Source organism: Pygoscelis adeliae, unplaced genomic scaffold (genome assembly GCF_000699105.1).
Source record: "Pygoscelis adeliae isolate BGI_AS28 unplaced genomic scaffold, ASM69910v1 Scaffold160, whole genome shotgun sequence".
In the NCBI taxonomy this organism is placed as follows: domain Eukaryota; kingdom Metazoa; phylum Chordata; class Aves; order Sphenisciformes; family Spheniscidae; genus Pygoscelis; species Pygoscelis adeliae.
This window is the reverse complement of record NW_008824035.1, coordinates 3,712,880-3,740,182: the sequence shown is the minus strand read 5'-3', so window position 1 is coordinate 3,740,182 and position 27,303 is coordinate 3,712,880. Positions and strand designations below refer to the sequence as shown.

At 40.1% G+C, this 27,303-nt stretch overlaps 1 protein-coding gene across 1 annotated transcript; it reads left to right on the top strand.

The window, feature by feature from the left end:
- The first annotated feature begins 79 nt into the window (after positions 1–79).
- CCNYL1 (cyclin Y-like 1) lies at positions 80–25,380 on the top strand. Its single transcript, XM_009332971.1, has 10 exons — positions 80–101; positions 4,868–4,942; positions 7,234–7,268; positions 9,007–9,107; positions 10,583–10,618; positions 11,318–11,369; positions 13,640–13,759; positions 15,872–16,038; positions 20,571–20,733; positions 23,618–25,380. Exons 1-10 carry the CDS (start codon positions 80–82, stop codon positions 23,732–23,734), a joined length of 888 nt encoding a protein of 295 aa, XP_009331246.1. The 3' UTR covers positions 23,735–25,380.
- Positions 25,381–27,303: the final 1,923 nt, after the last annotated feature.

Below are 27,303 nucleotides of genomic sequence, written 5' to 3'. Positions count from 1 at the left end.
CTGTCAGCTTTATTCATGAGATAATATTTGTAGCACGATGCAGTGTGTAAAATGTGTTCTTAATAGTTAGAAATCACCCATGGAGGTGTGTAAAACAGTAGGTAAGTAGCTAGCATTATAAATTCCCAAAACCCACACACATTCTTATATGACATAGATGAGTAAAGTCAAGTCTTGTGCAGATTTTGTGTTGAGGAAAGGACGTAAGATCTTGAGCAAGGGGCAGAGGTTTGCTTTTAAAAGTAATATGATCTGCCCTGTGGGGGACTGTGTGCTCTTATCAGCACATGGAGTGCACAGCAGCAACAGAAGTAGCTGAGATTGTCTGAAGGGCAAGCAAGCTGCAAGGGATTCTTTAAAATGAGAATGGTGGGAGAGGGAAGCAAGTTCAGGCTTCTCTATGCTCCAGTTGGAGACAGGGTTGATCTGACAAGCTTGGTAGCACCATGTGAGTAAATGGCACTGAGATATGCAGAGAAGTAAGAGGAAAGGCTATTTTTAATATGCAGTTCTTGGAGGTGGAGGGCTGTTAATAGCATGGCAACATTACTGTGCTGTTCCCACAGACTTAATTTCTGGTGGGAGTCTTCCCTTCTCACCTCATTATCATGAAGTGTGAAGGTCCGATAGAAAATGTGTTTTGACTTCTACTGAGTGGATAGCCTCTAAAACAAAAATCATAGAATCATTAAGGTTGGAAGAGACCTCTAAGATCATCGAGTCCAACCGTCGACCCAACAGCACCATGCCCACTAAACCATGTCCCTAAGCGCCTCATCTACCTGTCTTTTAAATACTTCCAGGGATGGTGACTCAACCACTTCCCTGGGCAGCCTGTTCCAATGTTTAACCACTCTTTCAGTAAAGACATTTTTGTAAAGAAATCTTTCAGTAAAGAAATGTTTTGGAGTTGTTTTCTTGCTTTTTATATCATCCTGTTGCTTCTCTCATTTCTGTCATTCCTGTTACTGCGTGTTTTAATTCCCATTATTTCTGTTCATCCTGTGGCATACCATGCTTCTTTCTTTTTCTGTTAGTTGTCTGCGAAGCTTGAGCTTTCATCATACGTCTTCTGATGTAGCTCCTAATCAAGACTTACCCTTATTTTCAGGGCTAGATATCTTGGATTTGGACTCCTAAGTGCTACCAGGATGAAGTATTAGGAGTTACACTTGGTTGTGAGTCAAATTGGTTGCAGACAGATTAATCTCTTCCTCTGGCTTTTCTTTTCCCATTACATTTTGCCTCTTCTCACGTCCTTATCTGCCTCTTGCCTTATGCTTCCTTCATCAACTGTATTGCTGTTGCTTTTTGGTATTTCATGAGCAACACTGGCAGTTTAGGAAGAGCAAATCATATGACTAATTTTTCCATTGCTTGGAAAAAAGCATTGTCCAGGGAGAACAGCACAGAGAGGAGGGTTAAAATTCTCTGGCTGCTTAGAAGGGGAAAGCTACAGGGAGGCGGTCTGCTATATGCATCTTTCTTTCCAGTCTCTTGCAAGACAAAAGCAAATGTGCTGTTTCTGCTAATGCCACGTTATTCTGGGATAAGAAGCCTAGCTACAGTTGGTCTCAATCACTTCTTGTGGGGTTTTGTACTGGGGATGCACAATGTGTCTTGGGAGTTCATTAGTACCGTAACTCTATCTGGTTGTATAAGCTGTGCTGTGGATTTAATGTGCTACGGGTGCTGATACACCTGACTTTGTCCAGCAGAAAGCATCTTGTGTCTGGCAGAGGCCCTGTGGAACTGGAGCCAGTAAAGTCTATTTTCCTTTCACTGCTGTTCCTTTCCTCAAATGTGTGGGGCTGCTTGGGTTCAGGGGGGCAAGTCTGACTTGTGTGGCCATGTCAATGTTGTGTCCCTTGGTGCATCCTGCAGTGCTGCAGATCTTAGACCCTTCTTGTCCAGGATGACAGTTGGTTATATTTGCATGTGTTTAATTCTCGTAGTGCTTTTAGCCCTAGACCTGATTTCTAACATCTAAGAAGCACGGATATAGGGACTGGCAGAGCACAAGAAGAGGCAAAAACAACGTAAGAGGTGCTTTAACAAGTCATACAGTTTCAAAGTAAATCAAAACCTCAGGAAAGTTAACAGTGTACTTCTTTATAGGATGAGCGAGGATGGGTGTTACTCCATACTGTCTCTTCCCTGGAAAAAAAGCACCTGTCCTATTTAACATTTATCAGTTACCTGGAGGCAGCAATGGAGTGCACCCAAATTGCAGATGACACCCAGTTGGGCAACAGTCAATATGCTGGAGGCTGCTCATTCAGAGGGACCTAGATAGGCTGGAGGATTGGGCCAACAGGAACCCTATGAAATTCAACAAAGAGAATACACAAAGTTCTGTGTTAGGAATTACTGAATTGAGTAGCCCTTTTCCCTCTGTTTTCCTGTGCTTGTTCCTCTCCAATCTTCCTTGCTGCCTTCCCCTAAATATCACGCAAGTCTCATATGGTCCCACATGCTCTTCCCCACCATTCCATAGTGAGTCCCATAGCCCTGTAGGCATTAGTTCCCCTCAGTGGGAAAGGTGGTCTGGGCACTGTTGACCCTTGTTGGAGGTTTTCATGACTCAACTGGATAAAGCCTTCAGCAGCCTAATTCTACCTCATAGCTGACCTGTTTTCAGAAAGAGGTTGAACTAGAGACCTCCTCAGGTCCTTTCTAACCTGACTTATCCGGTTATTCTAAAAGTTGCTGCTGAACTGTAAATAAATAAATTCTGAGTTGTTTGCTCTATGTTTGCATCATAACTTGCTAATAATAACCTGTATTTTAAATCTGCATATTGCAGTCCTGTTCTGCCTGTTGATGATACTTAAGTTATTTGGTAGACAAGCAAAATACTTCTGTTTCTTAATTGCCCCTTTATCAAATCTAAAAAGTTGTTTAATTTTTGCTGTTATTAGTGAATTCCTTGGTCTGTGTCAAAGTTTGTTTGGTTTTTTTACGTAGATGCTAGCATTAGAAACTAAAGTTGGTGTCTATACTGTCTCTTAAAAGTGATTTTGCTAAATCAGTGCTAGAAACTTGTCAACACTGTGGACAAGTTTTAAACAACAGTTATACTATTTTGTTGAGATGTTACAAATGGTAGTTAAAATGTTCCAGTGTGGCATTCTACTGTACGCTGAAATTTTTTTTTTTCCCAGAGAATCAGATGTGTATTAGTGGTACTTCAGGTATGAGCTGTAAGGCTAACTGGTGTTCTAGGACTTCTAAACCAGGACTTCTTACCTTTTAAGTACATGATTAAATTCAGGTACCTGTTCACTGTGTGCCATGAATGAGCACAGTAAGGTGGAAATAGAAACACTGTTTTTTGTAAGCTAGCTTTTAAAAACTTCTCGAGATGGTCTGCTTTCATAGCTGACTCTAGCCTTTTTTGAGAAGGGGGGGAAATTCTTGATTGAACAATGTTTGTGTTCCTAAATAGATGTTGGCTACCTTACTTACACAGTAGAGATTCAAAATTACAGTGGTCTGCATCCTCAACCAGTGTCAGAGCAATACTGTTGGACTAAGATCAGTGGTGTTGTAAGCCAAGTACCTGGAAAACATCCAGGTTTGGATACCAGTGTTGTGTACTGTGGGAATCTGGAATGAGAAGTCTTGGACACCGGTACTTCTGCAATTACGTTCACTCACTGACGCATGAGGGCTGTGGCAGTGCTATGGGTTAGGTGCAGTAGCACAAAACATTCACATAGTTAAGACTGCCAGCACCAAGACAGTTTGTGCATACTTTGGATACTATTTAACCAGAGTTCTGTTGGTTGAGTGCATAAAATCTCTTAAGATATTTTTTTTTTTCATTCAAAGTTGATGGTGATTCTTAGATGACTTTGTTTTTTAAGGGTGTGGCAACTGCATTGGCATACCACCTTGAAACACTAATGTGCAAGTTTGCAAGCTTGCATGCTTTTATGATTAGCATGGCGTAAGTAGCACACAGGAAGATCAGAATGACAAATGTAAATGGATGCAAATTTGCTCTTTCCAGGATCACAGTACTAGATTATTCTGTTCATATGTTCACATAAGTGAGTGTGTCTGTAGCATGACTTCCTCAGAAGAGCTGTTTCTTCTGTCAAAGCTAATGCAGGTCAAAATTTCATTATGATGTTTACAGTTTCATCAACAAACTTTTTAGCGATCACTCCCACCTTAATCTAAGGGAGTAATATATCCTCGTGCAATGTCATCACTGGTTCATTGTGGCAAAAGATTAAAGCAATAATTTTGTTCTTCAATAATTATGTGTTAGTTATACAGGGTTTTACTTGAAATTCCAAAAGAACAGAATAGTGTAAGATCCATGTTTTGATATTTATCAGCACTGTAAAAGTTACTTACTAGGTTCTTTTATAAGACCACAGAGATTATTTCCTGCTGTATTGGGTACTTAAAGCATAGAGTGAAAGATCAGCAGTGTCCTTTTTTTTTTTTTTTTTTAAATTATGCTCTTAATAAAGTTCTAGCTTTCTGCCCTCGACTGAGCACAGGCTCCACATCCAGCTACCCTAACATACAGGTGCACATACTGACTTCTGAAAATGTATGTTGTTTTCTGAGATCTCCCTTTCCAGATTTTATTTTGAGGGAAACTATAAGCTACTTCAGACCTTCATGGCAGTAGGAATAAGTCCACAGGCTTTTTTTCAGATGGGAAAATGTCAGATTTTTATTTATCTTGGCAAAAGTAAGGTTTTGCTGTAGAGAGACAGCCCATTCTATGTGTTTCTGATCTTGTCTCCATCACTGTGCTTGAGCATTTTAACGCTGGGTGGAAATTGTTGTAGTAATTACCATCTTCTGTTAAAGGTCTTTCCTTTTTTTGTCCTTTCTGTTTCAGATTTAGCCTTGGAATCTAATCCATCTGATCATCCCAGAGCAAGCACAATTTTCCTGAGCAAGTCTCAAACAGATGGTAAGCTAAGTTTTTTCCAATTTAAAAAAAGGCGGGAGAAAAACTGGAAAAATAACCATGTATTTTAATTATACAGCTCGAGAACACTTAAATTGCTTTAATTCTTTCAAAGCATAGGGATTAATAATTTGTGTGTTTACACAGAAATGTGTTCATAGGCTGTTCTACATAACACTTAAAATCACTTGTTCCTCTAAATGCTTAAATATCAGGAGATTTCAGAGTCTGGATCCTAGTAGTCTGAAGGAGCAAGGCTTTCTTCACTAGTGTAATTCAAGCTTCAAGCAGTGGTGGGGTTTTTTTTGACCAAGGACTGTTTTAAAAATTGCTTTTAAAAAAAAAAAAAAAAAGACAGTTTTCTGTAAGGAATAATAAGCCTAAGCCATCAGTCTATATCAGTTGCTTTTGAATATGTTGTTTTAAATTGTTTTAATAGTTTCAGTAGCATAATTATTCTTGAATCCTGGTTTTAAGTACATGGATGTATTGGGATTTTCAGTTTCTTTGCAGATCCCTTGTTTACTTAATAGTAAATTTTGAACAATTACTATAGCCTGTGCATTCCAAAATGCTGTTAAAAAGTGGAGGCATTTTGATATTGCACAAATAAAAAAGAATTCTGACAACAGTAAATTTTGAAGTTGCAACTAAAAAGGAGTTTAAGACATTCTTTTAAAAATGCTTCTGTTCCTTTTATAGTTGGTTCTTGTTTGAAGCACTGTTTTTTCTAAGACAGTGTTGCACTTGAGATTGGATGTGTTGATGGGAAGCTGCAGTGTGTCTTCTACCTTGGCATAGCTTTGCCACAGAAAAGTAGAACTATTTTGACAGGTCTGTCAGTCGTAGTCCTGCTATTCAGAGTCTTATGGCAAGTAGTAAAATTGTCAGTTGTATCAACTTCGCAATGCTCAGATAATCTGCGAGCAATAGAAACAAGCACTAGCGTGATTCTCCAGAAGAGATGATACCGAGGAAATGTAAGTGTCTCTTCCTTGAGGTCTCTAAGGTCAGTATTCAAACAGACAGAGGGTCTGACCTGCACATTTCAAACACCTCTTAGATGAGCGCTGCTTAAGTTGCAATTAGCAAGCTGAGATAGTTCTTGAACATTGTAGTGTAGCTTCACTGTGCAGCCTTTCAGCCTTGCTGCAAATAACGTTCAAACCACATGAACATCCTCGTTGGGGGTAGTATTGCTTTTAAACATGATTCAGTGTTCTTCAGATGTAATGTATTGAAATGTATACACTTGTGTTCATGTAGAAAAATGGTCTGCTAGGTGAGCAGACTATTAAACTATTCTCTGAAGTTTGTATTAGTTGGATGAATTGATTTTTACAGGGTATTTTTATGGACAAGTCAGGCAGAAGAACTTCTTTTCTAATTTCACTGGATATTCTTTAGTTAACCTTTCATAGAACTAGTAGAATTAATATCTGTAAGTTCTCTCTCACTGAGATGATACCAGGATTGTCAGTTTTGATTTATGCAAGAAGACCAAAAAAATTTGGATACTCTCTTCCAATTGTTAATTTTTCTAAATATGAAAGAGAATGTGTCCCTGCTAACAAGTGGTAAAGATCTGAGGTCAAAACTTTGGAGAAGTCACCTGTCCAGGCTGGTCACATTTCTATAGCTTTCTGCATGTATGCAACTCTCAGCTCTCCTTTAACAGCACTGTTTTACCGCTGCTGTTACAGCTGGAAGTTAAACCTTACAATCTTTTTTGAAAGGCTGACACAGTTTAAAATTATCAGAGAACATGGTTGCAGTTATATGAGAAATAGGCATAGCTTGTGCCAGCATCTTCTGTATAGTGAAATACCTTTTTACCTTCTGCTGTCAAATAGGAGGAGAGAAAACACGTATATAATGCTGGGCACCTTCCTCCTTGTGTGTCTTTGGCAGGTTCAGCGTGTGATGTTTTTACTTCTGTTTATGGAGTGGTTGCTGTTGGATGTTGGACACTGTCTGTTTGAACTATCTGAAATCATCCAGTTTTTCATGATGCACAGCATCTCTTCAAAGCTGAGACATTTTTCCCTTAGTGCGATGGGTGGAAGTAGTTCCTAAATGTACATGTGGATAGTTGGAAGTAGTATGTAGCTTACTAGCTTGATAAAACTCAGTTTTTTTCCTCAAACTACTTTTTCAGACACCTAAAGTCAAATTTGAAACTTTTAATACTCATGTACTTCAGAAGACTGGGTTAATAGAATGACTTTATTGAATGTAAATTGGGATTGTATTTTAGAAACCTTTCAGTTCACATTCTTTCTCCCTCTTTCTAGTGCGAGAGAAGAGGAAGAGTAACCACATCAATCATGTAAGTAAAACAAATTCTTAATGTGCTATATAGATAATATTAGCATATTGGGACGAAGACAAATTCAAGAAACAACTGTAGTAGTTCTCGGTATATAGTCCTACACATGTCCCAAATCCTCCTCAGCAAGATAAAACTGAATTATCTTTGCCTATCTTTAAAAAATAAACAAACAGGCACAGTGTCACAGAGCACAGAATGGCTGATGTCAAAAGAATAAGAATGGATTTTTTTGTTGTATCAGTCTTGAGCATTTCAGAACAGTAAAGGAGAAAATACAAGTCAAACTGCCTATGTTGTTTTTTTAGACAGAAATAAAACTGGATTAATTTCTCAGCTGAGATGAGAAGTCTTAAATGACTTGCTGTTTGCGCATCACTACAGGACTTATTGTAAGAAATTTATCCAGCATGAAAAGAGAACGATGAACAAACATTATAATCAGTATGATGAACAAATGATAATGCATTAGTTTTAAAATCTGAAAATATGCTCTAAGCTTCTTCCACAAAACCAAATTAGTTGTTTTTGACACTTCACTTACCAAAAAAATATACAAAAAAGATGCAGTGTCATTAATAAGTGTATAAAAAATTATTGACTAGTAAAGCTAAGAATGGAAGTTACTAACACAAAGCTTAAAAAATACTGTCTAGCAGAAGTGTCTACTGATAAGTTACTGGTAAGATAATGATATTTCAAGTCTGCTGTATTTAGTATGATTATGGGGGGTGGTTCTTTTTTTTTTTCCTTTTCTTTCTTTTTCAATTACAGTTCCAGCTTTAGTCTGCCAGCACCAAGGTGAAGTGTGATTGGATTGTTTTTGCTGGCAAACGTCAGCTGGAATGGGAGATGTTCCCAGGCAGCCATTGAGTTGTGAAGGGTGCCAACATTTTCATATGGAAGACTTTCAAGTTTTTAGACAAGGCATTTAAAAAGATTCTGGCAAAAACTAATGAATCTTGAATTGCTTGATTAAAACTCTTCCCTCAATTATGATGTCCTAGCTCTAGTGCAAGGCATTCTCTAAAAATGCTCAGGGAAGCCTGACTTAGTGTTATATAGGAAGATTTCTTACAGTATAAAATCTGCAGGATTTTTCCTTTTCATGGAACATATTGCTAGTAAATATGTAATTTACTGAATAGTAAAAGTAAGGGTAATAGTAGTACTTTATTTCCAGATTCCAGACGCTAAACAAGACATGAGTAAAGCGAGCAATGTCAGGAAGAGGTTTCTTTTTTTTCTAAAATATAAGACGACAAAACCCCAAATGCAAAACTGTCTTTATAGGGAGCAATACTGGATAACAAGAAAATGTAAGGGTATAGGATATAAAAGAAGGGAGAGGATGATTATGGAGTCACAGGGAAATCTAATAAAGGACATTGTAGAGAGGGAAGACTGAGACCTGAACTGGCAAGAATGGAATGGAGGAGAACTGAGAAAATCAGAGGACTTGCTGCTTTAGCTGCAGCTATTTCTGCTGAAAATTACTTATCTAGAAACATCGTGTTGTACATTACAAGGGATGATTTATAAACCTATCTTACGCAAAGGGTATCTTTAGGAACTTGATGGCTCTAGGGTAGCTTGCATAGCAGGAGCAATCATCTACAAAGACCTCCTCTGCAGTAGCTACTAAGGTTTAAAGCCAGTATTCAGTGTGGTAAACCAAAGCTCACAAAATCCCTCTTCTTGAATGTATTTCTGTTCTTTTTTTTTCTCCCCCCCCCAGGTTTCTCCTGGGCAGCTTACGAAAAAATACAGCTCATGCTCAACAATATTTATAGATGACAGCACCGTCAGTCAACCTAACCTTAGAAGCACAATAAAGTGGTAAGAACCATTTGTCGTCAACAAGGGGCTGAGTAGCATTGCAAGGTTTATATGGGATTTTGTGGTGGTTTTGTCTGTTTCAAAGCCAGTCACACACTTGAATGAGAGGAGCACAGCACCCCTCTTGGTATGGAAGGGGTCTAGAGGTCTGGTTAATTATGACTGCATAGGCAAGCTTTTTTTTCAGTTACAGAGCTAATGTACTGTTGTATTTTAAAGTAGTTATTGTGCACTTGAGAATCTGAGGCAGTGCAGAAGTGTGTCAGCATCTTGGGTTTAAAAGTGTGTGTTGGGGTGGGGAGCTCAAAGTCTTCACATTGAAAGCCAAACCCAGAAACTCTCAGTCTGGGAAAACTTGGAATGGATTTTGTATGGAGTTGCAGGAAAAGTTTGTAGGACTGCGTTTGCTGCTTGCCAGTGGTATTAGTCTGCCCTCTAGTTGTGGATAACAGTATGTTGCTGGCTTTGGTTTTTAGTTCTAGCCTTTCTACTTTTTCTTCATATATTTGTCATTTTAGGTCGGTGAGTTTGATAACTAGTCGTCTTGGTTCTCCAGTGGAAATGGCTGTTTGACCTATTGTTCTGGGTACCACAGAGACAGTTCTTTGTGCATAGACGATACCGGCTGAGAATTGAGAGTTTTACTGTGCTTGAGGGCTAAGTAGCTTCAGGCCCAGAAGGCTTTACTGTTTTAACACTTAGTAGAGTTTGGAAATGTCTAAGTTGGTTTGTCCCTTTCAAATTTGGTTTCAAACAGAGGTATCTAGGATGTCACTCCTTCTTTTCTAGAGAAAAAAACCTAAAAGATGGTGCTTGTGCCATTTTGAAGTGGTGTACAGCTGGCAACAGATTAGAGCTTGCCCATGACATATTCCTGTGATGGCAGTGTTCCTGTTGCCACCGCCAGTAAAGTATCTGAAATTTGGCCACAGCAGATGAGTGTCAATATGAAATCCATTGCCTTACTTGACTCAGCAGAGACTGAGATCTGTTCTTGTCCCCTTCTTGGATTATACTGGCATAATATCATCTTCATGATTCTCTTTTTTTAGACAGGTCCTAAATTAGACAGCCAGAGATACAGAATTAAAACATCAGCAGAATCTCTACAACAGTATATGTAACATCAAGTAGAACTTTTATTATATTTTAGTTGTGAATAGTCCACATTTTCAATAAATGTCACCTAATCAGGCAATGAAGGTGTGTGTTTAAAATGTGGTACAATATTTATTGCGTGGCACAAATATCTGTACAATGAATATACAAGTAGTTTGGCTAGCAAATTTGATTTGGCCAGTTTCTGTTCAGGCAGGTAGACATCAGAAATGAGACACAGAGTATTCAAGAATGTGAGAGGAAGCCAATACATAATGGATTCTGAACATTTTGCCCTGAACAACAGCTTTTGCAGTGGAACAGTGTGCACAGAATGGTGCTTTAAGTCTTTTCTTTTTTTTCCTTCTCATTTTTAGTGTAACACTAGCAATATTCTACCATATAAAGAACAGGTGAGTGAACTTTTTTTTTTGCTGAAATATAACAACTTTCTTTTTGAGCCAGGGGTGTGGTCTTGGTGACTTAAGGAACAGCTAGTATAACTTAAAGGAGTTGAAAAATCTGACACTTTATGCTGTATCTGCTTTCTCCTTGTACTCCCTCTTGAGCTGATACGGAAAGGTCAGTAATACACCCAATCCAATGGCACATGCTTCATCGAGAATGAAGCATAGAAAGTCAAAACAGAGGGAGTGAGGAGAATACACTTAACTCACCACAAATCAGCCTTTGAACTTTGTTTAGCTATTCCTGAATACAGAAGTACAGATTAGTTTGATGGGTGAAGGAACGCTCTGTCCCATGTACAGATAACCCTTGCAATTATAGCTAGTTACAGTGTATACTTCAAAATTACAGCTGCCTTTTTGAAATAAATGCTGTTGAGACGGTTTCACATTTTAAGGGAAACTGTACTAAGCATAGTACAAGAACATGGATAGCTATTCATTGTTTAGCGTCTTAAATATTCAGTTATAAGATCTCATCATTAAATACTTTGCAAAAATACAATATGACTTCATACCATATTCTAGGGAAAGCTGAACTATAAAATACGTCCCTTTATCCTCTTTGATGAATAACACTTTTTTAGTGCAGCATAGCATTACCAATTTATTCTTGTTGCTAAAACAGAGATTTTTACTTTGTAGAGATTCTGACAGATCATTGGATATTTTTGATGAAAAATCTCATCCTCTCACAGTAAGTGTAACTTTTTGATCCTCTGAATGTGTATCAATATACATGTTTTTTAACATCTTGATTTGTATTGTATAAGTCATAAAAATGTCTTAGCACCAGGTCACAAGCAAATTGATCTTAAACTGTATCTTTATATATAAAATACAGTGCAGACAGTGTCCTCTGGACTTTTGATAATGGCTAGATCATGAACAGAACCCAGCCTTTCTAAATGTTGCAAAGTATGTTTGGTTTTCTATGCTTTGAATATAAATAGAAAGCAAGCACGTGCTGATCTTGCATATTTTGTATCCGAACTTTCTTGTCTGACTCCTTTCTTCCCCTCTTTAACACTACTTTAATTAAAAGTCTTTCCTATTTATTTAGGAAGACATGGTTAGTAGATATGTGCCTAACCTTTTAAATGACTGCAAACAGGAGAACATAATATGTGAAGCAGCACACAAAGTAGGAGACAGTGAGTTTGGTCTTCAAAAAACCTGAAAGGCAAAATTTTAAAGCAAATAGGCTTAATGCTGCTTGCAGTAACAGCTAGGAGCATTCAGCATGTGATTTTAATGTGACTGGTCGTGGTACAGCTTTTTAGACAATCTTTAAGATGCAAAACCTCATAGTACAGGCAAGCTCAAGAGTGGAGCGTGTGCTTTTTATGTCCAGTTTGAGCACTACTAGCTTAATGACTGTCCTACAGAACCACTTCCTTTGTTTTTCATTTGAAATGAGTTTAGCAAAGCTCTAGTGGCTTTAAAAATTCAGTTTGCTCTGGGACATACCTGAGTGAATGCAGCTTAATCTATCTCACAGATTTGGCTTGTTAATAAACAGTTTTTAGTAAACAATTAAATATTTTAAGTTTGTTAGAGTTTCATCCCTAAACATGACCCGTTGTGCTAGGAATTGTGCACTTGAACAAATACAACTCTTCACTCAATAAAAATAATGAACTTCAGGAGAAGAGCCATATAGAAGATTTCTTGTATGGACTGTGGCGCTTCAAGAGAAAAGTCTGGTCCAAAACTGTTTTAACTGCCTGAGTCTGTTTTTTCACATTGAAAATTATTTATGTAAGATGAACTCCACTTCATCACACAATTTCTTTTCTTTATTTAGCAACCCGATATCTTTTGATCCTGTCATATAGCCTACCTCCTATTTAATGAGTATGAATAGAGGAAAATCATTGTGTCCTTTAGGAAACACTTAAAGGTCTCTTCTGTCTTACTGCAGTATACAGACAGAAATACAGCAATGGCTGTATGTCATTCTTCTGAGGGGAAAGATACAAATGGCTTGTTAGTTTCTATAGCAATGGGGTTTTGGCTGGGTACCTACAGTTCCTTTAAAAAGGTTAATTAGCTGGAAGAAATCTTTGAACACCTTGTCCTCTAAAGATTCAATCACAAGGAGTCCAAATCCAGGCTCTATTGACCCTAATAGCAGAAGAAACAAACTTCAAGTTACCAGCATCACAGGGCTTACTTACAAATAACAGTCTCAGTCCTTTCCTCCTCAGTTCCAGTCAGCAAAAATGTACTTCCAGATGTGTTTTTGTACCGCTGGTAGTGCAGGAATTGCGCAAGGGGGATCCTGCTCATGTACAGGGTCAGAATTCTCAAACACTCATTTTAGGATTGCTTTTACAGACTGATTCTTTCTAAGCTTTTCTTCTCCTCTGTATTTAGAAACAGTTTAGCATCGTGTCAAAGTTAAATCTAGCTGTTTATTAGCTTTGTCTTTCTGGAATCTCTCAAGAATGAGTCCTATGAAGACAGCGTAAGTTACCTTCCAGTTCTACATGTGACAGTATTATTGACATGTGTTCTTCAGCTCTTCCTCAGCTGGAAGGGGAATCTTGTGAAGTCTCTTTTAATTTTGCCTTTTGAAGAGCCAGTGCTTCCCTGGAGTGCATATATCTGTGATTTTCTTGCAGGGAGAAACTTTTTTTTTTAATCTCTTTTAGTCTGTAAAATGTTCCATGGACAATAGTTAGCACCTGTAACAATGATGGTAGTTCATGCTCTTTCCTGTTAGCGTTACAGATCAAAAAAGTGTTCAAAACAAAGGTATCGGCTAAAGCTATTGTGTTTTGTTTGGAATATTCATAATATTGCAAGGCTGCTTGCTGCTTTCAGTATATGACTTTGTTCTGTCTCTGTGACAGGGAAGGGTTGTATACACTTCTGCTCGGTGAGAAGAAACAACCATGTGTGGCTGTTCTTTAAAGTCAGTATTAAGACAGATTTTCAGTAATTCGGAGAACTTTCTTTCAGCGGGAAGAGGTTCCAGATGACTACTACAAGCATGACCCTGATCACAAGCACATCTACCGGTTTGTTCGGACACTTTTCAGTGCTGCACAGCTGACGGCTGAATGTGCAATAGTGACACTGGTAAGAGATGCCTGATTACTGAAACTTGAGTTTTTGGAAGACTTCCCCCCTCTCCCCTCAGTGAGTGGACTGGGCTGAACTGACATTTAAATAGTTACAGGATCTCGTGAAACCTAGTTAATAATGAAGACACTGTACAAGTGAGCTCCTTAGAGAAGATTTCTAAGTAGTCACAGAAGTGGTTAACTAAAAAGGAACTTACCTTTTCTATATATGAATATGTAACACTTAATTACTTGTCCAATCAAACACTGTTTGTTTCATAATATATAACTCGCTGAAGAAGCTTGAGAAAGGCAGAACAGTGGGACACCGTAAACAGTGGGGTATAAAAAGATCAGACACAAAGACATCTTTTCTTTCAGTTGTGTGGAAGGGAAAGTGGGAGTTTTGGGTTCATATTAACCAGAACAAGTGCAAGTAACACCTCCTAAGGAGTCGAGGATCAATACTGTAGGAACTCCAGGGGATGAAATTTCTCATTATTATGTCCTTCAATTATTGCCACCTTTCTATTAAACTTTTTTTTATTAAACCAAAGAGGCTACAACTTTTTTTCCCAGGTGACATGGAGGTACTTGGAAGTTAAGAACAATAGTAAGAAAATAATCTCATTACAGCTTGTTGTTTGATTTCAGAAAGCAAGATGGATATAAAAACTTGACAATGATACTGATTATTTATACACACACACATATATGTGTGCATATACATATACGTATATGAAGGGAAAGAAAAAACCACAACCTATGTAATTGCTGCATTAGACAATCTCTTAAACTGCACTTTATTGCATACTAGACTTCAGTCTTCATTGTGGCTTCTTTCTGAAAAACAGTCTGAAAGGAGAACAGAAGAGAATTGTCACCAAAAGACCATGTGGCAATTAAGCAAACTCATCTTGAAGGACTTTTTTTTTTTTTTTTTAAATAAGGAAATAAGTAATTAAAAAGGCCAGATAGTTAGAGCTATTGAAACTCTGAAAGTAGTTTGAGGTTTTTGCTTTTCCAAAGACATGCAAGCAATTTTGACAGAACAAGATGATAGCTAACCCTGGGCAATCTAGCCAGCTAAAGTAGTTACAAAACAGAAATAGAGTTAGTTTTTAAAGTGGATTTTACCACTAGATGGCTCTGTTATTATAGGAACACCTTAAGTCCACTTGAAAGCTACAAGCAAAGGATGGGAAAAAAGTATGGGGAGACCCTAGAATGATTGATCCTGCCCTTAGACCTGTACAACAGCTTCCTGCACCCTCTAGTTTATCTGAGGTTTCATTAGGACCTTGGACTTAGTTTAGGGAATAGAACATTAAAAACAATCTATATTCAAATTTGAAAGTGCATATTACTTAGTACGTGGATCATTATAGGAGTGTGAAATAGTAGAAAACTTTTAAGGAAGGGACTGATTCAACATCTTTGGGCCGATTTGAGATTACATGGGACGAATGAGTAAAAGACCAAGACACATCTTTGGACTTGGGTATCTTTCACAGTCTGAGCAGTTGGTGATGTAGATGAAAGCAGAGGATGACGTTGTTGTAGGTGAAGGATTGAAGTCTGTTCTTTACAGGGTGAAGTAGAAATAGCACTATAACGCCTTTCATTGTGGAAAGAGAGCGATGAATGCATCTTCGTCCCATGACTACAGATCACAGTGCAGGTTTTAGCACTTCCTGTTAAGCTACAAGTGCTGAACCTTAACCGTGATGAAAGGCTAGTGTGATGTTGAGTGATCTACTATCCCAGATGGGCCCTAATGAGAACCCGTTAGTGACTGTGTGACTCTGCGGTGGAAAGAACTCCAGCAGTGTCTCACTGAAACAGCCGCGCTCATTGCTCAGAACTGATTCCTCAGTATCTTTATGGTATACCTTGGTGGTCCAGTTCTTGTGTTGTACTAAAAAATGGAACCTGTAACTCCTGAAAGTTTGGATTCTAAAGTGCAAGTAGTAATCGCTAATACTTATTCTGACACACTTAACAGTAACGGGATGAAATAGTCAGATTGGATTGGCGTGTTTGCTGCTCAGAACTCAGCTCCAGGTCTTAATTACACACATAAAACTGTTTTTTTTTTTTTTGTTTTTTGTCTTTTTTATTTTTATAGGTTTATTTGGAAAGGCTTTTAACCTATGCAGAGATTGACATATGCCCTAGTAACTGGAAGAGGATAGTCCTAGGAGCCATTCTGCTAGCTTCTAAAGTCTGGGATGATCAGGCTGTGTGGAATGTCGATTATTGCCAAATATTGAAGGACATTACTGTTGAGGACATGTAAGTTGCAAGGTTTGGCTAATCTGCAGTGGTGTTTGGTTTGGGTTTTGGGGTTTTTGTTTTTTTGGGGTTTTTTGTTTTGTTTTTAATGGCAATTTTTGTGATCATACTGAAAAAAAAGTGTCTCTGGTGCTATGATATATGTACATGATGTATCTCTGGTGTCCGGCCCCATTCCCTTTTTTTAACCTAGGAAACTTTGGATAACCCCACTTCGAGACAAATATGTATTAATATTTGGGTGTATATGACTTGGGTGAGTAACTTCAAAGTTAGTTTTCTTTACCTTCTTTCCCCCAGTGATAAACCATGGGACTGGCTGCTTGTTTCCACAGATTTTTTGCATTGGTGTAACTCTAAAGTGCCCAATTTATGGTCTTATCAAAAGCCTTTTTGGGAAGAAAAAAAAAAGTGAACTAAATTTGTTCCCTGCCTTTTCTGTTTTAGAATTTGAAAAATTGCAAGGTAAGCCATAACTTGTGACTTATGTGTCTGCTTTTGTATCCAGCTAAGGCCTAAATATCACAAGGTCTGAATTCCTAGTCGCTGCTGCTGGCAGACAGGTGTCATTTGTGTTGGTATCTGTGGTTTGCATGTGTTACATGCGGCTACTGCTACAGCTTATCCTCTTTGGGTGAGTTCTTAGACTTGCCTACAGTGCTGAGAACAAAATCCTCAATCTTACTACTGCTTGTTTATGTAAGGCTGTTTCTTGTATATGTTCTTGTCTCGGATGTAGATTTCAGTTTTTCAGAAATTTTGAATCTGCTGTCTTTTCTTGGTGTACTCAGCTTTAAGCCCTACAATTTCTGCAGGTTCAGAGGATGTTCATCCTTGTGGCTCAAGGCTCATACTATGGGCTGGAAGTGTGTTTATGTGGAGTGGATTTGGCCCCTTAGATTTTTCTGTTAAATTCCTTCTCACAAAGTTCTATCTCTGAGAGCTTTGAGACGTCAACATATTGTTTTAATTCTGTTTGCCAGCTTGTTCCCCTATTTCCCATATCACAGTGGTAGAAATGTTAGAAGGCTAGCTTAATATCAGACTTTCTGGCCTTTAAACTTCATGACATGTTTTATGTGCGTTCGAGTTTTATCGCACTGCTGTAATTGAGCATGTGTCCAGGCCTATGTGGTAACAGTTAGTTCTAGTAGAGGAGCAGACTGAGGTGGTAGAGATTTGCATACAGCACTGGGAGGCTACCTACGTGAGAGAGTCTGTTCTTGCCCCAAGCTCTCTTCCCTGGATTCAGCCTAAAGCTAATGTTTAAAATACAGTAAGTAATTATTTATCTGGGACTCTTTAGGAGGAGGAATATCCAGTTTTCTTCCTTTTAGGTGGGGGGGCGGTATTTCTAAAAACGGGGGAGTTATCTGCACCAAAACAGTTTTTGTTATTCAAGTTAGTTCACATTGCAAACAGCAACAGCAAACATAGTACCTTGTTTTATACATACCCCTTGCCTGGGAGTTCTTTGTCTCCAAATGCAGGGCTGTGCCAGTCATGCTTTCATGAAAGCATAATTAGTGATTTTATACGATGTACATCTTCGCTCAACCTGGCTCAGAGTGCTCATCTATCTGAGGAACATACTTGAAGCGTTGCTGCAAATAACTCTGAGATCGCTGAAGTGGGGTCAGTGATGCTAGGAGTGCTGGAGTACACATCTTGCTCTTTTTGATGTCTCTTCTTCTAGCCCTATTTGGGACAAATCAAACTGATAGCACCGAAAATATCTGTAACAAGCAGGATGTTTATTCTCTATTGCTGATGCTGGGTCTCCTGAAATTGTCAGTACTTACATTTTCAAAGCAGTGATGGTGGTAAGGAAAATAGACTGAATTTAGGCTTATTTTTTCCTCCAAGTTGAAGGTGGGATTTCTGTAATCCCATCTCATTTGAAATGACTTAGACCTTTGATTTTGCGTAGGGGCAGAAACTGTACAACCCCGTTCTGACAGTGGCCCGGGGGTGTCCATCCCAGGCCCCGCACTGCTGCAACTTGGCAGACTTCACTGCTCCTGGGTTGGAAAACATCACCATCACTGGGACCTTGGAAAACTGCTTAAAACACTCAGCAAAACTGAGTTTTAAGTTTATAAGTTTACTTTGAATTAATAGTTGGTACTATAGTTAATTGTCAGCTTTAGTTGTTCCAATATTTTTTAAACTAGTCACTTGATGGTGAGTATTAGGTATTCTGAATACAAGCGTTACTGAGAGAAAACAATTGGCGAAGGATTTCAGGCATGGTTGCGTTCTAACGTTGGAGATGGCTGGTGATGCTGCCAAAAACCCCGCCCAAAACCCCAACAGCTCCCCAGCTAAAGATTGCTTGGCAGGACTCTACTAGGTATCGCTCCCTGGGTGGGCCATTCCTGTGCAGTGAAGGCCTGTCTACAAGGACTGGTGGCGAGTTTTGTTTGTGAACTTTCTGTGAATTTTCCTCTTGGCTCTACATACCTAGAATGATCTCACTAACCTGATGGATACTCTTGTTGAGCCACTGCAAGCCAAGCATGGGAGTTACACCACTCTGGAACTGGCAAAAGGGTTTATATCTGGTTTAGTTCACCCAGTTTGCAAATCTGTGTGTGTGTGTACAAGCCAGGCGCCTCTTCTGAAGGCAGTGTAGGTGCACCTCATCCCCACCAAACACGCTCTCCTTCCTGCTTAAAGACGCTTGTTAGGCAGCCCCACCTCACAACTCTGTTAGCAGTGTGAGCTGTGTGGCTCTCACGGAAACTGCGAGTGGGTTAAAGTTTGTTAAGGGATACGAGATCCAGGCCTCGCGACTGGCAGAGGAGTTCATTTGCCTTAGCCTCTTCCTACTCAACATAGGTAAAGTGTTCATCTTATTTTTGTCTATCACAAGCCCCTTCTTATTTGACCAAAGCAAAGGTGGGTCTTTTACTGAACGGGGGTTTTCTTTTGTTTTTTTGGGGTGTGTGTTTTTTGTTTGGTTTTACTTATTTCTAATGGGGAAAAAATCAAAGGAAATTAAATTGGTATTTGGAAGTCATTCTTTGTCAAAACTTGCTTGCTTTGATGAGAGTGAATCCATAATCACTGAAAAATTAACTGTGCAGCTGCTAATCTTGCTATGATTGCTTGTAAGGGGACACATGCTGTTTGTTCTTTTGGCTGCATATATTTGTAAATAAGGCACAGAAAACACATGGGCATTATCCTTTCCCAGGTTTTAAACCACTGTTAATAGACTTGTTAATCCAATGAAGAATTGTATTTTTACACAATTAAAATGTATTAGCGTAGTGAGTACAAAAGGGGCAGTGAAGAGCATTTATTCACAGGGTAAATCAAGCTCTGATCAGCTGATCATCAAAACATTATCTGATTTACATTTCTATAGGCTTATGACCATATGAACAGGAAATTAATTTTGGCACTAGGTTCAATGATACTCAAGTCCACTATGCTAGAAACAAGCACAAAGCTGCTATTCATATTGAGACCTGCCATCCAATACAGGACACAACCTGGATGATTCCTTGATTTATTCCCCCCTCTGATAGGTAAAACATCCATTTTAAAAGCTCCCGAAAAGCAAGAACAGCCTTGGCACTGAATTTGTGCAACTTATCTTCTGGTGTATTCCCATTTGGCCCATACAGCTGCTAAATTCTGTTGAGACAGGTCTGCTACCAGTAGGAACAATTGTTGAGTTGTTAGTGTTGAACTGAATTGCTTGGTTTGGGTACCACCAGTTTCTTTTAGGTTAATTTGTAAAACATTGCTTTTCCTCTGTAGAACGTCTCTGATTTAGCTGCCCACGGTACAGTAGCTGAAGCAGCCTTTTTCATGTCATGGCTCTCTCCCCACTTTCCTCCAAATATTTTGCCCAGTGAAAACAGATGAGTGAGTAAAAACTGGACAGTGCCCTTTGACATAGTACTTTGTTATCCTGCCTAATGCTATTGAGGAGAAAATTCCTTCTCCCACCTAATGCTGCTTATTTATTTATTTATTGGAGATGAATCCATGTTGCTTCAAGAGGCTTTTTTCTGTGAGATAATAGCAGCAGCTCTTCATAGATCCATTTGTTGCCGTGGTGATCTGCCTACTCCTTTTGTTAGTCCGCCTCTACTTCAATAAACACCCTTCCTGTTATCAGCCTGGTGAAAATGTCTGCAAGTTCTTCAGAGCTAATAAACAGCATACATCATTCCTTTCATCTGATCACTATAGTGTGGGGCCGTACGAGAGTGAGAATGGCGCATGAATTGTACAGCTGCACTAATGGAACTCGGAAGAATGAACCTCCCCGGTCAGCCGAGCGAGTGCACGACAGGGCACTACCTTTCTCTCCGAGCCGGAGGTGCCAGGACTCAAAAGCTGCACCTTGTTCTGAGCACTAGTGAATGACCTGTCTCTCGAAACTAATAATGCAGAGCTCTCGATGACTATTTCAAAGTTGCTGGTTTTAAAAACAAGCTTGAGGTCTCTTCAGTGTTTTCAGCCAGCTAAAACAATCTTTTTTTCCTTTGTCTTCTGTCCCTTATGCCTCCTAGGAACGAGATGGAAAGACACTTCTTGGAGCTACTGCAGTTTAATATCAATGTTCCTGCCAGTGTTTACGCCAAATACTACTTCGATCTTCGCTCCCTAGCAGATGACAATAACCTGAGCTTTCTGCTGGAGCCTCTCAGTAAAGAGAGAGCACAGAAACTGGAGGTAATGGTCTGAGACTGGCTGAGCAGGGGACTCTGTCTGTATGTGTAGTAAGAGCATCTGTTGCTAATCATGTTAAGTGGCAGAAAAACTAAAAAGCTTTTAGATTAGTGTATTACAGGCTAATTTAACCCCTTCATAACTACAGTTAGCCCTTCTAAAACCATGTCTAGGCTAAGCAAGTATTCTGAGGCAAGAAAGGGACAGAGATTACACAAGTCTAGCAGATCGCAAAATAAAATGGATGTTATTTTGGGAACCGCAGCTCAGCTAGGCTACTTAAGATTGAAAGGATTAGTGTCATATGTAATGGATTGTCTGTCCTTCCCTGGTCACAGTCTGTATTCCAAGCACCTAGAGACAGTCACACTCAGACCTTTCTAAATACTGCCAGCTGAAGGTTTCCCACTGCATCCCACTGCACAGCTGCTTTTAGATTTAGAGGGAGCACTCTTAACTGCTCTCATGGTTTAATAAACCATTTGTCTGGAGACAGCTGCAGAAATAATAATATGTTTCTTTTCACAACTTTTAGAGCCTCACCTTTCCAAGGAAATGTTGCTTTCAGATAAACTTTTGGAATAGCTGCTTCTTAGGAGTCCTTCAGAATGTCCAGCAGAGTTTAAATACAGATTACTGGCCCTTTCTGCTCGATGGGAAAGGCTGCCCTTCTGTGAGTCCCCGCAGCCTTCTTTGATATGAAGGCTCATTTTAAAAAAAACTCGCAACTTTTGCAGAGTCAGTCTTTCTTCCTAGTTGTTGGAGATATGTAAGACATTTTGCAAATATCTAAATTACCTGGGTTCCCAGGCAAAATTGCTCGTTGGATCAATGCAACCTTTCATCTGTCCAGGTTTAATTGATGACTCTGCATGTTGTTTTGTTGACCTTTCAACAAAGGCATTACCGCAGGCCCTGTGTACACTGATACCATAGCCCCTTTCAAAGAGGGGTGTGCTACGGTATTCTTGGCTTATATTGTTCTATTGTCCACCCCCAATAATTCTGCCAAGTGCCAGGTTTTTTATTTTGTCCCAGAAGTGGCTGAACTTTGGGAATAAGTGTGATCCCTCCTGGTCCTTTGGAATGATAGGTATGATATGCCTACGGATTCCTCTATTTAAAGTTAAGCAATGCAACTCTTCTGCTTTGTCTCACCCTTGTTACTTGCACTTTAAGCTACCACTGTCACTAATTGTAAACGTGGTTGTAGGGCAGTTCATATTCCACAGGAAACTGTTTACTGAACTGCTCGGTGCCCAGGCATAAGTGGATGATTTACAGATTGTGAGCCTGTTTTGTTTCTTCTTTGCTAGCATTTGGGGGCTTGGTATTCAAAACCAGAGTAGTTTTCAGTACAGTATGTGCTTTGCCATAATGCACTTACTAATGCATGTATATAGGACATTTTGGGTTTTAATTCTAAAACATGATAAATATTTAAACCGTTTGCTCAAATTTTTAATTCTACCTTTCGGTTAGAAACATGCGAGCAGTTGATAGGAGCCTGTATGAAGCAGTGAATTAGTATTCCAGGGACTGAAAACTGATTTACACCATATGGGCGACTGGGGCTAAATATGTCAACACAGGTTCCTTTATGATTGATGTGCTAGCATTAAAACAGGATGGAGAGTCTGTCTGGTCTTGCACCGGGAGCTCATGCAGCCAGTGTCTCAAAGAATGCCACTCTTGAGCCAAATGCATGCCTCCAGAAGGTCGGCAGAAATAAATGTAAATAATTATTTTAAAATACACTTAGAAGTTTATTCATGCTCAGAGTGTTTTTCACCTTTTGAACTCCAGAACACTGGGCTGTGCTGAATGGGTGCTGCCTTAAAGGGAAGGTGTAGGCTTGTAGCTGATTGCAGGACTCTGAAAGTTCATCTGGTGATAGGTGGTAAATTATTAATGGAAGTAAATGTTCAGGACTGAAATTCAGTGCAGCCTTTTATTACAGGTATCCTTATTTATTTGAATTGATAATGCCTGAAGGCTCCAATCAGAAATAGGCCTTGCAGGGGAGGACACACAGTGTTTTCTGGACAGTCATGTGTTACTAGGATTTAAATAATTAGGCTTGTTCCTAGAATAGCTGCACCAGAATAAAGGCTGCTTGACTAGCTAGATAAGCAGAGCAGAGGCGAGCCAATAAATGGGTGAAAAAGCAGTTAAATACTAAATTGTCCACATGTGCTGATATTTAATAGCTGTATTAAAGTGCCATGGCTATTGCCATGCCATCGAGCAGTGGGCTGCCCTTCCTTCTCAGACCTCTTCAGGAACCTGATCGTGTGAGTGATCCCGGGAAGCGCATGTCGGGGGTGAGGGTGTAGAGAAGGTAAAGGCAAAATGGGTGTCCTAATAGAACTTCAGTTCCTAGGCTCACTTGCACTGAGTGGCCAAGGGAAAGGTGCCCGAGGGAGTGCAGAAACCTTTTCAGTTTGAACCTTTTCTCTCACAGAAATGGCTGTGTGTGTTTTTGTACTGTTAAAATAAAATTTTTGTGCTGCCACGTGCACCAGACTTAGCTACTAGGTGCAACTTTGAACATAACTTCCACAAACTCGTAAGTCTGAAATGGATCCAAGTTTCCCATTAGAAAGTGAGACTGCTAAAAGAATGAAGATACTTGGATATGGAAACCACTCGCCTTCCTTATGTCTTACTTCCTGATGGATAGGGTTCTTCTTAGCACGGGGACAGACCCCTTTAATACTCTCCCTCCAAAGTAGTTCTTTCTTACTCTCATTCTAGGTAAAAAAGCTAGCAGTGTCACTGCTACAGAGTGCCTGCTCTGTTGGTATTACACTTGTAAAAACTTCCTTGAAATGTTCAAACTTTTCTAATGTGTACTTTTCATTTTGTACCTGAACGTGGTATCTAGGCTATCTCCCGGCTGTGTGAAGACAAATACAAAGACTTGTCAAAAGCTGCTATGAGACGATCTTTCAGTGCTGATAACTTAGTTGGTATCCGCCGTTCTAATGCCATCCTCTCCTGAGGAGAGAGAAGGGTGCAGCACCACGAACCAGCATCCGTATGAATCAGAGGAATACCACCACTCCATGCACGCAAGCCAGCGGTGATGGTGTCTTCCAGCAAGAGGAGGAGAGGAGGGTAAACTAGCCAAGGGAGCCCAGAGCTTGGGGAGCATACTTGGTGCAAAAGACAAGACCTTTGTCAAATCAACTCTCTCCTCCTTCTAATGTATCCAGAGGTGCAAAAACAACCTTCTCTCCTTCTCTCCCCCACAGATGTTTGCTTACTATGTAGGCCTATAGCTGTGAACTCTTGAGGTTTTTAATAATAAGTAGTTTTAAATTTTAGAATTTAAACACTAACCACATGACTATAGTTACAATGTTCTTCCCTCCTCTCCCCTGTCATCCAGAGTCTCGCTGCATTTGTATCTGAGGTCGATGCAGTGTTAACAAAAACAAAACAAAACATGGGACTCTTAAAGTATAAAGCCACTCTGGAGCTGAAAACAGTAGCATAGACACGTGTTGACAGCTTTTCCCTGGTTTGGCTACTAAAAGCTGCTATTATTGGTGATCTGTTCATAACCAAGAAGCTGCCCAGCAGGAAGGAATTCTAACTCTGCACCCACAACTTCACTCCAGTAGAGATTGTCAAAAGACTTTGAATGTTTTGACTGGGGGCAGAGATACGGTTTTATGTATTGTTAAAATGTATAGGGTCCATGCTGCATTTCTTGTGAATTATGGTGCTTCTCTCATTTTCTAATACTTATATTGCTCTGGAAGAGACGCAATCTGTATATTTTTCTGAGGCATTGAATGAGAAAGTTGGTCTGGAAACATCATCACCATCCCAAACAGTGTAGCAATCCAGTGGTGAATGGCGTGTGTGCAGCACTGCTTCTCCGAGTTCTACTGCAGATCTCTTGTGCTATATACAGTGGAGTTCCTAAAGCTGATATTGTGCATCCATCTGGCTCTCCTTGGGTTTTTGTTTCCTGGGAGGGTCTTACATTCATAATGAGACAGTAATGAGTTGGAGAATCCTGGACTACCTAACAAGGTAGATTGAAAAATAGTATGTTCAATTGAGAATTATCAAAAAGCTTTCTATACCCCCTCCCCCCTTTTTTTCCCCCCCCAAAATTAATTTTATCTTGTGCAACTGCTCTAGAGGCTTGGGTTTTGCTCTTTCTGAGACTTTGGATTGGAGCTTACTTTCAGGCTCTGAAACTGAACTCTAAACAGGATAAGTATTATTAGACTCTTCCTGTTACAAGTCTTTGTAGTATCTTCCCTTCTTGGATCCAAATAGATTCTAGGCGGTTTGTCCTAGGAGCAGATCTCCCTCCGAATGGCACGGGTTTTGTGCACTTCCTCTTCGAGCCAAGGCCCAGAAACTTACACTGAATAGCAAGTCCATATGCCTTTGAGAGTGGGGCTGTCTGAGTGTAGTCATCAGTTTGGCTGCACTCAACTGTTAAAATGATGCATATAGTCTTTTGCGGTATGCAAATATGCCAGCCCCTGGCTCCCAAATCCATGGAACTTGGCACTTCAGGTATTGATCACAATTCAATTTTGAAAATAACGCTACATCTTCAGGTGGTTTTCCTTTCTCATGTTTGTATTAAAAGAAAAGCTAATAAACTCTATTTTAATTAAAGTTAAAGGCGAATTGTGTGTTCTGTACAGCTGTCTGATTTCATTCCCCCTCACAAGTATTTGGTGCTGTGCAGCTTCTCTCAAGTATGAAAAAAGAGAGAAAAAAAATCCAGTGGAGTGCATTAAGGCCCCTCCATTCCCTGTACCAGCCCCTCGCCTTCCTTCTATCGCAGTGACTCGCGAACGTCTGGGGAGCCGGCACCAGCGGTCATTAGGCAACTGTGAGCCGCTCGGTCGGCAGCGCGGGGCAGGGCCCTGCCAGCCTGCTTCAGCCGAATGCGTGGCAGAGTCTTGCGTAGCTGCCTGGCTATTCCCACATGTCGTTTGGATTTAGAATTTGTCTCGGGCTGCTCAAATAACTAACTCACTGACAGTTTCTTCGCACTTAAATGGCCTTTAAGTAGGGCCAGTCTCTCCGGAGGTGATTTGATGGTTTTTAAGTTCTCCCTTGAGGAGCGCTAAATTGGAAGCTGCAAGTGACCAACTCTTGGATTGACTTGTGACCTAATTGCTAACGAGCTTTTCTTTCCTTAGCGCTGCCAGGTGCCTTCAACGTTGCGGGATCAGTCTGGATGCACTTTGCTGTGGGCTGGCACACGGCTTCTGCAAATGCAGCTGTTCAGCTGTGAGGTGCTAGCAGAAACTTGGGGCAGTCATTTCCCTTTTTTGCCAAATGAGATGGAGGTGAATGACAACTCGAGCTGACAGCTGCTTCTGCAATATATCCTGCAGGAGACTGCTGCTCCGAACTTAATTTTGCCTCGAACCTTAACTGGCTTTAGTTTTACTGTAGCACAGCCCGGAGCACGCTGTCAATGGGATTTTGATCTGTTCAGCAGACGCTAAACAGGGCTCAACTACAACTCATCTTCTTAAAAGAGGAAAAATAGCAATTCCATTTAACATTCTGGTCCCCCTAAAAGAGTTACATTCTGGAAAACACAGCTAGTGGATTTCTTAGGTAAACAACAAAAAGTAAACCATACAGCTCCCGTTTGAAGGGATGAGCAGTGATTGTGTTTCAGAAGGAACTACATTTAGGTGGTTCTGCTGGAAGATGAACTGGGGGAGGGGGGATACCCTGTAACTCGCTATTCTTTATATGTTGGCAGCACTTTTTTCTCAAAAAAGCAAGAGAAAAATCACAATCGTAGTTAGAATACTGGAATTACAGGGCTTGTTGCCTACCTCTGCTCCCAGGGAAGAGCAACCAGCTACAGGATTATTGTACCTTGTTTCTCTTAACCCAACAGCTGAATAATATTTAATCTATCTTGAGGTGACCTCTGGCTGCATTCAGTTCCAGGGCAGCACTCCCCATCGGGCAGTAAATAGTGTTTGCAGAGACAATAGCTGTGTTACGGCCCAGCAAGAATAATGTGAGCACCAACAAGAATAACACGAGCATCATGTGTTAGTGGTCAGGAGGGGCAGGAAGTCACGGCTGTGTTTGTGGGCTACGTGATGCGCTTGGGCTTCAGCAGCCTTTTCCCTTTGTGTACGAGGACTGTGTGTTTTGTTTCCAAGGGAATTTTATGAGAACTACTTCAGTGTGGGTTTGGCAGTTAGGAGGACAGGCACTTCAGGGATGGAATAAATGTCAAGACCATTGCTTCTGGATAAGAGTATAGGCGTCAAGCATAACTTGAGCAAGCAGAAGAGGACAGAAGAGCAATTGAGGCAAGAGCTTGCACAGGGGGTTGGCAGGCGTGCGTGGGGCAGGGTGAGCTGGTGTGTTCAGAGCTCGGCACTGGGCAGGCTGCTGCCCCTGTCCTGCGCTGGTATTTCCCACAGCACAATAGTGCAGTAGCATTACGTAGGACTGACTTTCCCTAACGTTATCTGGGAGGACTACACTTGCACCAAGTTGTTTGACAATATACAGTGAATTACAGGGTGCTGCCAAAGTGACGTTAGTAACACC

Coding starts and splice junctions, on each gene's coding strand:
- CCNYL1 (XM_009332971.1), top strand. CDS start 80: ATGGAGGTGTGTAAAACAGTAG. Junction 4,943..7,233: donor GAGCAAGTCTCAAACAGATG/GTAAGCTAAGTT, acceptor CCCTCTTTCTAG/TGCGAGAGAAGAGGAAGAGT. Junction 7,269..9,006: donor AGAGTAACCACATCAATCAT/GTAAGTAAAACA, acceptor TCCCCCCCCCAG/GTTTCTCCTGGGCAGCTTAC.